At 40.1% G+C, this 18,749-nt stretch overlaps 1 protein-coding gene across 1 annotated transcript in view; it reads right to left on the bottom strand.

The window, feature by feature from the left end:
• Positions 1-18,749, bottom strand: part of bma (SCY1-like protein bma) — a 554,791-nt gene that overhangs the window by 30,897 nt on the left and 505,145 nt on the right. The window contains exon 13 of the mRNA XM_083123076.1: positions 4,774-5,030. Coding sequence (XP_082979202.1) covers positions 4,774-5,030 — 257 coding nt within the window. The remainder of the gene's footprint in view (positions 1-4,773; positions 5,031-18,749) is intronic.

The raw sequence follows: 18,749 nt of genomic DNA on the forward strand, positions 1-18,749 counted from the left end.
TAACATGCGTCCAGTCTGTGAAATATAAACCTTTCTTTTCTGTGTGGTAAGTGATTACTATCTCCTACTTTACATATTTTTGTTTATCCCCCCAGTCTGGCTCTTTATCTCATTCTATTCTTGTATATATATATATATATATATATATATATATATATATATACATTAGAAGAATTAGAAGAATAAAATATATATATAAAATCAAAGAAGGGTCCATCTCTTTCTCCTCACACCGATGATGCTACGAAGTTAGCGAAAATTTTGAATTTTTCTACTGTCCGGTGAGTGTTTCCTTTTACCTTCTTTGATTTTTACTTAGCCCTTTTGGCCCTCCTTGCTTTTATCCATTATATATATATATATATATATATATATACAGTGCCTTTCTTTATCGAGTCGTCCATGAATCGGCGGCTAACATGCTGGGCAGTGGGAGGACATCTGTGGTTATTTAGACTCACAGCTGTATGCTGACCTTGGCACTGGATGCATCAGTGCTTCAGTATCCAGGTAGCTGATGTCAAGTTTGCATGTGTTTGTGAAGTGTTAAGGTGTTAACTAGTGTTTTAGATTGTTTTGTTTTAGTTTACAAATCACTGGTGCTCTCCTGCAGTCTAACAATTTGAAACAAAGCATTTTTATGTACGACTCTTACCTCATTACAAATTGTTGTAGGGAAGTTAAAAAATATGTTTCGCAGTAAAATTCCCAGATGTTCCTGTTTCACACAGAGACAGTGTTCGTATTCTTGTGAAGAAATTGAGATAATCAGGTTCTGTTCTTGATAAGAAGCAAAGGGTAAAACGGTGTGTGCTTAATGAGGCGAAATGTTGAAGTATGATCAAAAATCTCTCTGGCACCTTGCACAAGAAACAGACATTTTTATGACATCTGCGTGGCAAGCTACCAAGCTTTCAAAACTGAAACCATACATTAGAAGAATTGAAAGAAAATATCAGGAGGGAAAATGAAGCAATTTTGGAAGAGGAACTGACACGTGTTAGTGAAAATTTCCTTCAAAAATGCCGTAAATGTGTGGATGAAGGTGGACATCATTTCCAGCATCATTTTAATTGTAACTGTCAATATTACGAACTTCTTTCATTACATAGCTAGCAGCCACAGTTATGCAGATATTGCATACAGTTTGACCGTAGACGCGATCTTACTTTCCGCCAGGCTAACCGCTGTTCTGCGGGCAACTCGAATGAGAAAGGCACTGTATAAACTGCCATGGACGTCCGGAAGGGGGGGGGGGGGCAAGACCCCCTGGAAAATGAAGGTCCACCTAAAAATTATATATTTCACACATACTTTCACTTCAGCCACAGTAATATATGTCAATTATTATAAGGGTGTTTAAGGAACATGATAATTTTAGACTGAAGCAGTGTTTTATGAGGGAGTATCACTATTATGGGGAAAAATATGCCTCCTTTTCCCCGTGCAAAAAAATTACTTTCCTTGCCCCTCCCTGGAAAAATCCTGCAGACGTCCATGTAAACTGCTAAACAAGAATTGTAGTTGTGTCCTCTCTTTAAGGAGTTCACAAAAGCTACTTGCCTGGAGAATGTTTTAAGAAATGCTCATTAAGGAGTTTTGTAGTTCATGGATGAACTTTTCAGTATTTGTGGATTCTTTTTCTTCCCTATTTTTTCAAGGCTGCTGAAGTAATATTACCCTATGAAACAACAAGAAAAGATGAAGTTCTTTACCTGACACAAGACAAAACCCAATTAGTAAAGTGATACTGAAGGAAACTTGAAGGGAAGAAGATACTTAATTTCAAGCACAGTTCTTAAACAAGTTTCAGATTCTAAGCATACAAGATATTTTGTGGAGGTATATTTTTCTGTTTTGAAACAGAAGGTAATAAATAATATATTTTGTGAAATAAGGGTAATAGAATGATTAAGTTACAAACACAATTTTTTTTTTTTTTTTAGTAGAGAAGCCAGGTTTATTTCTATCTAGTGTAGTGTCCAACGTAGGAGTTTTTGGTTTCCAGACATTTTTCGGAATTCAATGACAGTGAATATGCCGGCACATGTGATGAATGCAATGAACAAAGAATGCTCTGGAAGTGATTCACCAGAAGTCTATATTTGTCTTTTGTATTTCCGCACTGTGGCCGTACAGTCTAAGGTGTCAGGCTTTGGGCTCTAGCTGCAGGATGCCGCTGGTTCGAGTCTCCAGGGAAGGGGGGAGCATAATAACGTTTCTCTTTAGATTTTGAACCAGTGTATGGGACCGATGGCCACTCCGGAGCTATGAATGAGTATCGTAACCAGTTCATGGAAAACCTACAACAACAAATGGGGGTTCGTCGTGCTGACTACACATCACCCCATAACTGGTTGGATGATTGCCCACCTCTGCTGAGGCATGTGGCTGGGTCTGAGGATGGCAGTCAGTAGGAAGGCCCTGGCCTTCATGGGCTGTTGCACCATGAGTTATATTATTTTTGGAAATTAGTAATTGTGTGATTATTATTTTTTCCACAAGTTCACAATTTACCTGCTATAGGGTTGCCCTGCAACCTTTTCAATATGAATGAAACTATTTAAAGATGAACTATTGACTGATTCAAATTGAACCAGGTGAAGTTTGTAAAATTGCCTCTACAATTATTTTATCTTTATTACATGCTCACTTATTAGTAATTATCCTTAGGCATGCACAGTTCACCAACTTCTCCTTATTGATAACTTCCCAAACATATGCTGTGATGAATAGAGACAATTAAGATTTACTTCCCTCTGAATATTCCCATATTTTAAGTGAATTGCACATGACTATTGTGAGTTCATTGGTTTTATTGACTTAAGGAAATTCAGCACAAGCTGAATATGTTACATTACATGTGTAAAACCATGCATTCTGGAGAGTAGTCTGAATATATAAAGATTGTGCTTATCTTCCTGTTTAGTTACATTTTAACTGGAAGTAGAAGTGTTCAAATGCTTAAATCATACATGAAGAATACCTATGCATCTATCAACAAATCTATATAATTCAGGAGTTTCTGCATGGTGTTTTATTCACAATTGTTTCTCAGTGGGAAAATTAATTTGTTAAAGAATATTGCTACGAACTCAGTGTGTTAGATATTTGCATTTTATTTTGTTTTACATTCATATTTCATTTAACTTTTGAACCCTATAACTAAACTCTACAGTTTTAGATGGGAACAACACTTATTCAGTGACATCTTTTTTGTCCATAATTTCAATTATGGATCCCATAGCAACAAGTTATATAGGAAAAAAATATGAGAAAAATGAAATTTATATTTCAGAATTTTTTAAAAAAATATGATGGATACTGATGGTTCACAGATTTGTCTCAATCTTAATCTACTACTTCAAGACATTGAATGAAATAGAAAGAATCGTTGTTCTTCATTCTTTGGCAATTATGGCCAATATCTACAATTTAGTAATGCTGTGCCTTTCTCATAAATGAAAAAAAAGATTACCTTGATTAATTTCCTCTCTATGAATATCTTTCTACTTTTATTAAGTTCCACCCAGTTCAAAGATGATTGGCATGTTTTGTCTTTCTCTTTCTATTCCTAATTGCATATGTTGGTACTAGATACATAACTACTATTTCATTAAGCTTATATTAAGTTTTAACTGTCCATAGGATGAACAATAGTCATGAACAATGCCAACTCAAAATTTAAGAAATTAATATATCAGAAAGTAATATATTCAGGATTCTTTTACTGAACACTTTGAAGTATATTATTTGCACTACCATTTTGTCTTCCTCTCTTACTGTTAAAGAGATTCTTTCCCAATTTCATTTGGATTTGTTCTGTACTTCACATTTTCTTACTTGGCCATAAGTCATAAAGAGCTCCCATTTCCCACACAAAGTTTTGAAGACCTCAGGGCCTCAAACTCAAAAACTGCAATAAAAATGTCCACAGCCACTCTCAGTAACTTCACTAAGAACATAGCCAGACCAAGATTTTTCTTGGCGGACGGAGGTGGGAGTTTGCATACAGGGACATGTATATGGTTAGTGGCCCCAACCTAAATGCAGAATTATATATGTGGGTGTACAAGTGCACAGTTTCAATTATGGGCATAAGTTTGGGTAGGAGGTGCAGAATCGAAAATTTTCCATCGCTTAAAAATAAGTGTCCACGAGTATTTTACTAAATAACTGTTATGTTTGAGAAATCATATAACACTTACTCTTAATTTTTTTGTTCCTCAGGAACCGCAAGGTTAACAAATACACTCTTAACATTTACATTTTAAAAAACCTGATTTCGGGGGGGGGGGCGTAAGTACACATTTCAAGATACAGGTGATTATTTAGGTAATTTGGCAGAATGAGTGTTTGAGTAATGGAGATAATATTGTGCTATCCCAATGTTTAATATTTTATTTTGGGTTATTTGTATTATAAATAAACTCCTTTTTCTTTGTTCCGTTCTAGCCTTTTACAACCATGATTCAAATTTAGGTTCCTAGACATAAATCAGAAGCACCACTGGGTGGTTGAATGCGTCACGTACCCCCAATGGCGATCCTGTCCCAAGTTTTAACTGGGAACTTTTTGAATGCACCTCGTATATTAGAAAAAACAAACAAAAAAAAACTAAATTAAATATTATAAGAACAATCGAAGAACTGTGCATTTGAATTGAATCCACTCCAGCAATGCAGAGCGGAGTTTGGCTGAAATGACAAGTTCACATCATATTTATCAAACATAAAAAATGCACAAATAGAAAGTAGAGGCAACAATGCTTACGGTGGGAGGAGAAAGGTTGATCGTGGACCCTCGTCTCTCCTGGGGTCCAATGCTGGAGTGGCGTCTGATCGGCAACCCTCCTCCTGGTGTTCCTCCGGGAGACGACGCACAAGATGGCGCTATTCGGATCTTGGGTGGCATCATTAAAGTATTGTCCGAGAGCCGTCGGGTGGGGAACGCGTTGTGTACTCGGAGGAAATTGCTGTCTGGTGACGAAGGACCACCGGCGAACCACCAACCCCCGAGCACTCCTGAGTCTGGAAAGAAACGAAAGGCTACACAGAAACGGGTAGGTTGGGTTCTGCCTCTGCAGAGAGCACTTCTTCAGTGTACACCAGAAGGAATCCGAATATATTCCAATGATTTTTTTTTATGTGGAAGTATTATTGTATAAATATTTGTGTAAAAATTCTAAGTTGTCCATAGCGTGCCATTCTGTTAGATTACAGTAAGTTTTTGGGGGCACAGAATAAAATAGTTGCACTGGCTGATATTTAAAGCACTTCAACTGTAAGAGCTACTGATAGAATGAGCAGTAGTTGCCACTGGGGCACGCTGAGCGGTAGCTCTGGGGCAAAAATTTTGAGAAAATCAAGATCTTCAAACAAAAGGAGTAAAAAACTCTGAAAAACCAATGTAGCAAATCCGTTCACCCTTTAAAATGACTCCCGATTACCATTTTTGTCTCCGAGCGACTTTCAAAACAAAGGTTAAAAATATACTTTATCGTGTATCCCGTCTGCCCTTTAGAATCCAGCTATGTAATATAGCTTTATAATTCCAGCTTCTCAGAATAAAATCCTGCGTAAGCTAGTGCCGACTGCATACATTAATGAATAATATGATGTAAATAAATTATTATAAATGAAGCTGCTATGTAATGGCTATATTTTTGTCCTTTTAAAATAATTCGTTTCTGCCTCCCGCACCCGCTCTAACACTATCTTCTACATACATATCGTCTATTTTTAAACGATTATATATTTAAAATGTGCAGGACAGGGAGATAGCCTATAGCAATAGAATATCCTTCACATAGTGGGGTTGTGGGCGAACGTAAGGGATGATATTCTTCCAGTTTAGGACATTTTCATAAAGCATCCTCCAGTTGTAATTTGCATAAGCAACCCCACCTACCACATTGTCTCTGTTAATAGTTACCTCCGTGGTGGAATGGTTAGCACAGAACGCTTCGAATCCCGGCCTAGCATAGGTGTTCTTTGCGAGTATCTAAACTCAACCATCATCTTCCCAGTTATGAATTTCCACTTCGACCACCGATCAAAGGAGAGCTATATTCTTTAAGTATGATTTTCATTGGACTTCATAGCTATATGTGAAAAGAATTTACCGTATGTGGGAGTCGATTTCAGCTTTCTTTGAGTTTTTTACACGGAGAAAGTTTCTAAAATTAAATTAACAAATCTCGTAGTGGAATTCTAAGATGCTGAAAAGTAAAACAGAGAGCATCATGTTATGTCATCAATATGAAATAATCTTAAACATTTGGCGAGAAGGACATCTTGTTAGACGTAATCGAAGAGTGGTCCTGAGGAAAGAGATGGTTTCACCAGCCAGTGAATGAACAGTAACGACGCCAGAAAAAAAAATAGGGTGAGTGCAAAAAATTCTCAGTACGTACTTAAATTAATACAGGACATTGTACAATGATATAGATTTTTCTAAAAATTGAAAGGCAGGGGGCCAATTTTCTGAAGGCTGTAGCCCACCCTGTCCCCTCTTCAGTGTCCCCACTGCCATGAAGTCGCAGAGTGCCACAAAGAAGATGCGGAAAAGAGCGGTGGACGAATTGTAAGGCCGAATTTGAGTAATTTTAAACACGAGCCAAATTATAGAAAGCTAAAAGGAAAACTCAAAAAATTAATTATACGTACGTTGCTTCCATACAAACAGTATGCTCTATCTAGTGATGTGCGTCTACGCGTAAACAACGATAGTCTACATTCTACACGTAGACTATGTTATACACGTAGATTACGTAATCTATGTAAATAACATGGCGAAAGGTGATAACTTAGCAAAGAGCGCCGTGGAATTAAAAGAAAATTATACTGCGTATCAGTTGCTGATGTGTGTGGAGAACTTTTCATACTCTTTCTTTCAAATTCGAACAATTTCTCACCTAGGAAGAAACCTAATATAGGAAATATTCTAGTGCTTTATGGGGAGAAGACCACTCTTGCCTCACGACTGCCATCTGTTGTTGTTTTTTGCATACTATTTATCTTCTTCCATAGTTGATAATAGAAGAGAAGAGCAATTTGTTGTAAATAGGATTATTTTCATTTCGTTAGGAACCAATATAGTTGAAAATGTTACTTTCATTTCATGAAACCCTTGAAAATTAATTTTAATGCACTTTAGATTGTCTACGTACTCTATATAAACTACAACCCAATGTAATCTACGCGTAGATTACGTGTAGACAACGCATGTAGACGTAAACTGATAGTCTACGGCACATCCCTGGCTCTATCACAATATTTAAATCAGACTTCAATAATATAGTTCATGTTGGAATTGTGGCGGCTGTGAAGTATGTTCGGGTATCTTACTATTCTCTGTCTGCTGTAAAAGTGAAATTAATGTAAACAAATGCACGTGGCTTGTGAGAATCCTATTGGTTATTCCAATCTTACTTGCGCAGGATTCTTGCGGGTAGGAATATAGTGCATACTATGCATATTATGCAGTTATACCACTCAACATTGAAGTTGTGAGACCTTATAACTTATTATGAATTGTAGGCTACTGGCACGACCACTATATTTATGGACAAATTAACACCACAACTATCACACAAATGAACTATTTTATCAGAAGTCACGTGGTTTTGTTTACATTAACTTCATTCTTACAGAGGATGGAGAATAGGCGTGGTTGATATCCTCTTTTATCCTCCACAGGGACTGTAATAAGGAAATAGTATAATAGGCTGGTATGTTGTGGAAATCGTCAAACCCCAACGTCAATTGGCTATTGACTACAACTTCATTATTCGATCAAGAATTGAGGTCGATTTCGTGTACACTGAAGAAAGGCTCCTTTGAGGAAATATGCAAATCCAGGCACAACACAATACACAGCTTGTTAAAACATGGGAAGACAAGGACAAGAAATAAATTCATTACATACATTTACATGTACATGTACATACACACCCACCCACACACACACACAAATAACATTATAATCGATCTGTAATTAAAAATAATACTTATTTCACACAGTAGCATTACGTGGATAATGATGGTAGTTATAGAGGGTGGCCCAAAAAGACTGGACATTTTGAAACAGAGGAATATAGAAGAGAATAAATAGTTGGAAGAGATTTTAATCTTGTAAATGAATTGTGCAGAGGGTGCCATTATATAATTACATGACACTGAAGAAATGGGTAGGGTTATGGCTTGATGGCGTCCAGCAGATGACGACATTTTCTAAGCAACCATTCCTGCAGTCATCGAGATACATCCTGCATAGCTCGACGACGTAACATGTTCACAGGAATCTGGGCGATTTTTCAGTTGTAGCAGGTTGAGTCGAAAGGATCTGCGAGGAAATCGCCCGGATTCGTGTAATTGCAGGCACCCTCTGCACTATTCATTTCCATGATTAAATATCTTGCAATTATTTATTCTCTTCTCTATACCTCAGTTTCAAAATACATTTTTTTGAGACACCCTTTACAATTTAAAAGTCTACTAAATATACAAGTTCAATAAATTTACTTGATTAACTCTTTCTATAACATTACACACATTACTAGTGAAAGAAGAGCTGTTCAAATCGCTGGTAGCGAAAGTACAAACTAGTGAAACCGAAATAAAAATAAGCAAAATTACTCGCTCGAATCGCATTAAGAAAGTATCATTTTGCTCTAATGCGCGACCTTTGGCCCTTGCAAACCGAGTCTATGCCTCCATCCTGACCTGATGAGAACCTTGAACTCATTTTGGCAAAATTAGTGTTGAGAACTCATCCCTCGAACACGCCCATTGTTACGAGGGTCACTATTTATATTTTGAGCCTTGGCAACACTGATTGAAGTTAGGCGCGATTTGACGTTTGCACGGAATCGTCTGGCATTATTGACCATAACGTACTTCAAATGTTTTGTCAATAGCTTCATTTGTGTTGTTTATGTTGCCTTGGAGATTGCGCGACAACAATAAAATGGAATTAACTCGTGAACATTTTCGTGCGATGATTTTTTACGATTTTCGACGTGGATTATCAAGACAAGAGTGCATCGATCAACTTACTTCCACATTTGGCGATGAAGCCCCATCCTTTGCAACTGTGAAACGCTGGTATAACGAATTTAATCGTGGCCGCCATTCGCTCACCGACGAGATTCGCGAAGGTCGTCCAAAATCAGTTGTTGTTCAAGAAAACATTGATGCTGTGCAAAACCTAGTACTGCAAGATCGTCATGTGACATACTGTGAGATTGAGGCAACCATAGGCATTAGTTCCACCAGCATATATAAAATATTACATGATCATTTAGCTGTGAGAAAGGTATGTTCTCGTTGGATCCCACACAATTTGACAAAAACTCAAAAAGACGCTCGCGTCAGATGGTGCAAACAAATGCTCAATAAATACAATCGTGGTGCTTCAAAAGACGTATATAAGATTGTAACAGGTGACGAATCATGGATATATGCATATGAGCCGGAACGTAAACAGCAGTCGACTGTATGGGTGTTTCAAGATGAACCCAATCCAACAAAAGTTGTTCGCGCTCGAAGCACATCGAAACAAATGGTCGTCTGTTTTTTCGGGAAAACTGCTCATGTGGCAACTGTGCCTTTAGAGGAACGTAAAACGGTCAACTCTGAATGGTACATAACAATTTGTTTGCCAGAGGTCTTCGGTTAAATACGGAAAACAAACAAACGCCGTCGGATCATTCTTCATCAAGACAATGCCAGCTGTCACACATCTCGTCTAACAACCGACTTTATGAACAGTCAAAAAATCGAATTGATGGGTCATCCACCGTACAGTCCTGATTTGGCACCCAATGACTTCTTCTTGTTCCCGAATGTCAAGAATAAAATTGCGTGGACAACGATTTTCGTCGGCGGAAGATGCCGTTGATGCGTTCAAAAACCATATTATGGAGGTGTCTCAAGAAGATTGGAAAAACTGCTTTGACAAATGGTTCGAACGAATGCAAAAGTGTATTGACCATAAAGGAGAATACTTCGAAAACCAATAAAGCAGTTTTCAATGCCAAATTCCTGTTTTTTCATTGTTAGGCTCAAAATATAAATAGTGACCCTCGTACAGTACGCGAACAGTGCCATACATTACGTAATTCAAAATTGGATGTTCTTCATCAAGGCTTGGATTTTGGAAAGATTTGTAAACTCATGTAGGTAGGACTACAAGAACTCCAATTAAACTGAAGGAGTAAAATAGTTGGCAATCATCGTTAAGGTTTGATTTCTCACCAGTGCATTTTAATCACCATAATATAGCCTACCCTTTCTACATGCTTTAAGTCTCAACTTTCAGAGAGGCAAGTGAGTCAATTTTTTCCCAAGAGGGCAGAACCACGTGACGTTTAAACGCAAGAAATAGTCATGTTCGAATTTGGTTTCTAGAGAGGGGAGAGAGAGAGAGAGAGAGAGAGCAGCGGCGGCGCCAGGATTAATCATCAAGGGGTGCTGAGGGGGTGCTGAATGAAATTTAGGGGGTGCGATGCTGAAAATAAGGAAAACCACGAAACACGCATGCAACCTTTCAAAACTGGGGAGCAAGGTGACAAAACGGGGAGGAGGGCAAGGACAGTTTAGCATAGTGCGGGGGCAAAAATAGCAAAAAGCGGGGGCAACTGCACCCCTAATCGCCGCCAGTGATCAACAAAAATTACTGACTGAAATGAAATTGAGTGTGTGAAATATAATAACTTTAGATTGACATTCATTTTCCGGGTAGGCTGTGTTGCCCCTTGCCTTCCCCCTAGACTTACATGATGATATGTATTGTCTTATACTCTGAGAAAGTGGTTGTACAGTGTAAACATTCAGATACGTACACGTTGCTGCCTTATTGAACTATGTAGTGAAATATAACATGAAATTATCCTAGTCTTTAAAAACAATTTTTTAACCTTTTCAATATAACCAATGGAGGTACCAAATACATAGTACAGTGTACATTCCGTCTGCCACTTCAGGACAAAACGCGAAGTGCACAGCAACTTCTTCGTTAAAATCACTTCTGCCGCGCTATTCCCAATAACGAACTGTAAAATTTCTTCGTGAACATTAAGCCTCTTTCTAATGGCTTTTGAAAAAATACACAGAAAGTATTAACAAGAAAACTACCCTTCACGTTACAACTCGCGTTAAATTAAGGGATAGGGTGTAAAACATGGTAAGTGACATTTTGAAAAGGTTATTAGAAGCTATACTGTAGATAAAATGTTTTAGTGTTGTGTTTACCAATTTCACAAGGCTTCACCGAGTCCAATGCAAATTCTATGACATGGCAATTTCACTCAAAAATTGAAGGATGGTACATTTTACTTTGTAACTCAAAAATACCAAAATGTCACTTACCATGTTTTACACCCGAGAGCCCTTCAAATAATTTCCCGACCACGACTTGGTCAGTGACTTGGTGATACCTTGAAAGCAACTGAAAATTTTTCTCCAGTGTGAGGAAGAACAAATAAGCGGAAAATAAACTGTTTATCAACAATGCAAAAGAATGAAAGAAATATACAGGGTACTCGGAAATTCCCCTTACAAACTCCTAGGGTAAGTAGAGGGGACTGAGTAGACAATATTTGGAATAGAAACCCATGCTACAACCATGACAATATGTCGGATGTGCCTGTGTTGGTATGCAACCGGGTAGGCAGTACATGACGTCAGAAGATCACCTGATGGCACGTGACGTCTACAAATTGTTGCGTTCCACTTTCGACACGGGTGTTGATCAATGAATAGTAAGTTTATTTTTTGTTCCCTTGGCATTGTTACCAAATAAATTTGTTTGTATTATGGACTGAGTCACACGTCATTCACTTCTGTACCTTACGTAACACCTCATTGGACATGGTTGTAATAAATGATTACACTTTAGGTCATCAGGTGATCTTCTGGCGTCATGTACTGCCTACCCGGTTGCATACCAACACAGGCACATCCGACACATTGTCATGGTTGTAGCACAGAAACGGTACGTCTCCGGATACGGGTTCCTATTCCAAATATTGTCTACTCAGTCCCCTCTACTAGCCCTAGGAGTTTGTAAGGGGAATTTCCGAGCACCCAGTATAACTCACATTAATCTGTAAGTAATTATCGAAAACCACAAACAGACCACTTGAAGAAACAAAGGAAGAAAAAAATTCATAACAACAATGCTGACGAAAGAAAAAAAAACGGCCGCTGATCTTTATAGAGGCTGCCGCCAGTACAGAAAAGTATATCGGTACCTCTTTCAGTGCTTCTTGCCTAAAATAATAATGGTCTTACTTCAGTACCTAACATTCGATGCTCGATATGACGACATGACATAATATGAGACTCTAAGGGTTAGTGTTTTCAGTTGATCGTAGGGAGCGCTGAAGGTGGTGCGGAAGAAAATTAAGAGGTGAGTGAGCACCCCTTCGCGCCCCCTGGCGTCGCCCTGGGCGAGAGAGAGGGAGAGAAGAGAGAGAGAGAGAAAGAGAGTGAGTGTGTGTCCTCTTTGTGGGCGTATTTAAACAAGAAGTAGAAGCAAACGTTTATTTTCTTGGTACCTGGTTTTGCTCTCAAAACTCAGGCAGAGAAATTAAAGGAATATTCGGTATTATTATGCTCACGGGATGTCGCGGTTCTAAGCTTAACTAAAAAAGCATGTTGTGAGAATAAAATCTGACCGGGATCAAAGTATCATTGATCTAAAACATCCTTAGCGATCTGGTCCTGGACATATTAGTGTGTAGGCAATTTGGTGGAGCAGGAAAGAAGACAGATTAGTGCCTAATATCGCCCCCACTCAACCAGTGGCAACACCCTTGTCAAGTTCGTGGAATGTATCTAATTTTAAAGCTAGGCTGAAGATTTTTCTAAAGTTGAAAATCAAAAAAGTATAAATAAAATATTAAGATATGATTCTTAAAAAAACGATGCATACAGAAAGATTCTGATTGATTGATTTGGTTTATTTTACTTCGCTTTTCTGCCACTTTGTGATTGCGATGAGTGATGATATGATACGACACCCATGCCCAAGTCGGGACTCGAACCCGGAGCCCATGCATACAGAAAAGAAATTAGCGCCCGAAATGTAATATTCATCTTATAGTAATGATTCTGATCACATAATACTTTCGTTGTTAACTTATTGGTGACATAATATAAGCCGAATGTTAGATCATGTTACAAGGCAAGCATGGCGGTCTTATTGGACATAGCTGATAGAGAGGTAGATTTTTCACCAGTTTTTTCTCCAGAACATTTGCTACAAGATGTCGTTTAAAGAAATTGTTTTACAATTATTTTCGGGTCCAGTTTATGTGTTTGTGTATATCTGGCTGTTTTTAATATCTAGAAAAATCTGCACATTATATTTGCAATGTTATATCTTACATGCATACAGCACATTCTATGCTCTTTCCAGGAAAAAATCTAGTTTCTCCTATGTTAGCCATCATTGCACAGTATATAAGGGACATAGTTGTTTACTGAAAGTTCCAGACGAATTACCCTTTGCAAAGATTAAGTTCCAGTTTACCTAAAATGCGAAGAAAGAAGATCTATCAGGCACTAAATCTCTCGTACGTGCTGCCATCTTTAGCTTCTCAGTGACAGTCGATCATTTGGTAGTTTACAGGCCATTAATAGAGAGCTTTATCAAACGAGTTGCCTCTTTGAGGAGCGAGGAAACCTGTTTATGGCCAGGAATGATCTCCGTTTAAGCGTCTCGGGTCACGACAGGATTACGCAACGCCTCATCTCCAGACAAATGCCAATCAAAAAGGCTCGTTACTTTTTCTCGGCTGATTTAAACTTTGTCGCAGTTACTGGAAGTGAAGTTCAGCCGAGACTATAACGTACATGCAATGGCGTGCCCAAAGGGGGGTTGGTGGGAGTCATAACCCCCTCTTTGGTCCAGCATTCTTAAAAAAAAAGAACGTCAAAATCAGGAAAAGGTGGCAAAATGAAGACTGACTACTAAAAAAAAATACGTAACCTCCTCCCCCTTTCGAAAATCTTGGGCAAGGCACTGAGTACACGTATTGAGTTTTAACAATTCAGCAATCCTTCCAGGGGGCCAAGTCTAACTACCGATATAATAGAATAACCTGCATAAAAATAGACAACAAAATGTGAGTGCTCCTTAGTACTTTTACTTGCACTTAGTATTTCCGTTTTTTTTTTTACGTTTTACTTACTGCTTCATAAGTTTATATCATCTCATATGTATTATCATATTCACAAGGGTTAGGTGGCAGAGCAGCCCTTGGCTGAACCTCGCCCGCTGAATAAAGAAAATTTATTATAAAATTTATTATTATTATTATTATCTGTGCGTAAAAGTGCACTTAAAACAAAACAAACAAAAATATTATTAAAATAGCAAGTTCAGATATTCAATGAAATCCAACAATCATGTCTGAAATAAATGTAAATATGTTTGTCGATATTTTATTCTTTCCATGACGTCAGGTTACTCTTTTCGAAGCCAAAAGTCCAAGGCTCGATCCCTGGTTAAGGCATGGTTGTATGACTGTGTGTGTCCAACATTTTACCAGTTCGAGATTCATTCTCATCGTCGCGATTAACACCCGAAGCAATAGGGATACAAAGCTATACTCTCCTTTCTACATAAGCCATTGTTTATGATTCTCGTCCCCACGCGTTTTCAATTCAGTTCTCTGTACAGATGAAATAATATTTTAAGTCTAAACTACCTCACATATAACCTCTGCGCATTTGGAATCATACTGAAAAATAGAAGGAAAAATATTAAGAATCACAACCCAAAGAAATGAGCCTTTATATTGCCCATAAAAGAAAATTTTGTTGCAGAATTTTGCCATCATGTCTTCGCGGGTCCTGACTTACGCAAGCCATATGGCGTTCTCTTCGGGAGAGAAAGGATGAATATGAAACGCGGAGGTTTATGGGGGATAAAATCGAGGAGCCGGATGCAAGTAAGCAACACTTGGGACTTACCGTGCAAATTTACGATGCCAAAAGTCTTCCGTAGGCCCCTGGTTCATTGGTATTTCCTTTGAAGTAAAGACGTGGATTTGTATTTGAGAATTAGCATCCGTGTACTAGCTCTCTATCAGGAAACCCCCCTTCCCCTCCGCACTCCCCTCTCTCTGTATGTATATATGTGTGTGTGTGTGTGTGTATGTATATATATATATAAAGGTAAAAAAAGGTAAAGTGTTCCCCTGTCATAGCACCACGCCATGAAGGCGTATAGGGGGTGTGGGGGTAACGCCCCACACTTTCTTGATCCGGTCGTGAGTGGGGGTGATGTGATCAGCATCACGCCCCTGACCGCCTTTACCCCCTAGGGTTTCCCCCAGGTAGCCATGTTATTCGACGCTATATATATATATATATATATATATATATATATAAATGTCACTTTCCAAACACTGTTTTACAAATATATATATATTTGTAAAACAGTGTTTGGAAAGTGACATTTATAAAAGTAACGATTACTTACTTTAAAAAGTAGCTTAGTTATAATTACTTCTAGTGCCTCCTTAATGGCGCAGTTGAAGGGGTCCCGAGTTCGATACCCGGTGGAGTGGTTCCGATCCCACTTTAAACTGTAGTTCCAGTCGCGATTAGCTTTACTGTGCATAAAGTGGACTTAAAACAACTCAACTATAATTACTTCTCTCTCTCTCTCTCTCTCTCTCTCTCTCTCTCTCTCTCTCTCTCTACTTGAAAACTAACTAAGTTACTTGTAGTTACTTTCTGCTGGAAATTTTCTTGCAAACAAATTAATTAATGATCATTAATTGTTATAATATATGTATGAAGACTTGCATGTATTTTACTTAAGTTTCTGGTACATAAGTCATCATATATTTATATTATTGCAACAAATAAAAAATTGTTAGAATGTAGCACTGAAATCATTAGAAATTTGGAATTGCAATAAAAAGTGAATGTTCTAAATATAAATGCAACGAAGCCTAGCTTCCTTGCTTGGGCGATTCCACGATATTATTTTCACCTTAGCATCAGCAAGACGAAACTAACGAGGGAACACACGAAAAGGAACACTCCTAGCTAGATCGGGATTCGAACCCAGAACGTCCGTAAGCGACATCGTGAGTGGAGCAGTCAACACACCTGGACAACGGGTAGGCGTCTCTCACGGTGGCCTACTCGAAGTTGCCTTGATTGCTTTTCCGCCACTTTTGGCTAATCGCGACGATGAGGGTGGAGTGATATGATGAAATTGATGAAGGGACACTCACACACTTATTAAGGTATTCGAACCCGGGACTCCTGGCGTCGTAGCGAGCTGTGATAACCACGCCACGGAAGTAGTGCCTTGAATCCACCTCCCACGATGCAGTAGCGGTCCGCGTGCTTGCTTTGTAATCAAGGGATCTCAGGTTCCATACCCCCGGTGGCATATTTACAAACCCTAGAGTGCTGTAGAACCAGACGTATATAACGCTTTCTTGTTGGCTGTGCGCGTCCGGAAGTGTGTATGTTCAGTGTCCACCGTTCCTTGCTTGTTGTTGTAATCAAAATGTCGAAGTAATGTTATGAAATATACAGGGTGATTCTAAAGGTATAGTACAAACGAAAACCACAGATACCTCCCATGAAATAGAGACGAAAGTTCCCCTTCCACTTTGCCGAGAGATGCCTCCGTGAGGAGCTAGACAACGCCGAAAACGTGTGAAAATGAACTTCACACCTCTGTACAGCCAGTACCAGTGAAGATAGAAAGGCGGAACAAACGAAGTCAAAAGGAACACCAAAGTCGCCCATCCGTAAAACACTAGGCGGCAGCTGCGCAACGCATGCGCATGGGGTTCCACAAAGGAAATAGGATTGTCCCGCAAGACAAGTGAAGGGAAAGGGTAGCGATCGACAACGGTAGGGAGAAAAGAAGCAATGAAGCATGAAGTAACAATTGCACAGCGGGAAACAAACACATGCAGCGCGTGGGGAGTCCCCAAACACAGTGGGGAGACACCGCAGCAAGAACAAAGCACGGTTCAACAAAAGAGAAAGAGGACCGGACGGGGAATGGTACCTGCCAAGGAGACAACAAATGCGGGACGAGGGATTCCCCGTAGCAGCACCGAGGGGATGTCACACAGAGGTCGTGCGCCAGCAGGACAAACACAGCAAGTACGGGCACAGGAGGTTTATTGCCACGCAAAGGTGCTCTTACAGATAGGAATAGTACGTAGTACGTAGTCGTACCCCGGACTGACGTTGTTACAAAAGTTGCTCAAATTGACGACCACCACATTCAATGCAGATCATTGCAGCGTCGCAGGAAATTCTGGCGAACCCTATCAAAAATCCCTGGCATGGTACACACCTCGGCCGATGCTGCAAGTATCCGCGCTACCAATGTTTCCTTGTCAGGCACCGGGGTCTCGTAGACGAGTGTTTTCACATGGCCCCACAAGAAGAAATCCATTGGTGTGAGGTCAGGCGAATGGGCGGGCCAGGGGACGGGGCCCTCTCTGCCGATCCAGCGCTGTGGGTAGGTACGGTGCAAAAGGGTTCGCACTGTGCCATCAAAATGTGCAGGCGCTCCATCCAATTGAAACCACATACGATGTCGCACGTTGAGGGGTACATCTTCTAGCAGCTCTGGAAGGACTGATGCAAGAAAGGTGCGATAGAGGCGGCCATTTATACGTGGTGGCAGCAGGTATGGACCGATAATCTGTTCATCGATGATACCTGCCCAGATATTCACTGCAAACTGGGTCTGATGGTGCACCTCGACTGCTGCATGTGGATTTTCATAATCCCACACATGGCTGTTTCGGCAATTGAAGATGCCCTCACGGCTGAATGTTGCCTCGTCCTTGAAAAGCACATGACGCAAAAAACGGGGATCGTCGGTACAAAACTGCAACAGTCGTTGACAGTATTCCACACGTCGTGGGTAACCCCCAGCCTGCAACGCGTGGACTCGCTGTGGATGATAGGGATACAGCAGATCATCATGAAGGACACGCCACACTGTCGACTGTGATACTCCCACTGCACGTGCAATGCTACGGGTGCTAGTGTACGGTGTGTCGTCCACGCGAGCAAGTACGTCCTCCTCGACCGCCGCGGTGCGCACATGTCTTGGGTGACCGACATGATGGCCTGCACGTAACACACCCTATTCACCAAGGGTACGGTGCACGTTCGAAAACAACCTGCTGTCGGGTTGTCGCCTCTCCGGATACCGTCCGCGATAAAGGCGTGCAGCTGCTCGGCCATTGCCATCTGCAAGGCCGTAGACAAAATGCATGTCCCTCAGTTCTACAAATGTGTAGCGTTCCATGGTACGGTGAGGATAGTGCCAATTATGGAATACTGTACTGCAGTGCACAGGTGGCACACACACACACACTGGTCACAACGGCTTCGAAACAACGTACTCAATTGTCGTACGTCAAGCACACCACCACCGCACCGGCTCTTTCACTGACACGCTCCCTGACGCTGCACTTCCAATCAGCCCACACGTCCGCACGGCGCTGTGGTACAATCAGCTGACGTTCCTGAGCCACCCGTGCCTGTGCTCTTCACTACCTGACCACTGCCGTCAGGTGGGGCCATGTACTCTGGGGCCTTGTCATCGTGGAACACATGTAGCGTCCTTCATTCTTGCCCCATTCACCCACAACACGTACTTCGTCCGTCTTGCTCGAGCCGACGGGGAGCACTACGTACGATCGTGTGGTGTTTGTGTACACCAATGTGGGGTAACCC

Source organism: Lepisma saccharinum, chromosome 5, assembly GCF_977018435.1.
Source record: "Lepisma saccharinum chromosome 5, izLepSacc3.1, whole genome shotgun sequence".
NCBI lineage: Eukaryota > Metazoa > Arthropoda > Insecta > Zygentoma > Lepismatidae > Lepisma > Lepisma saccharinum.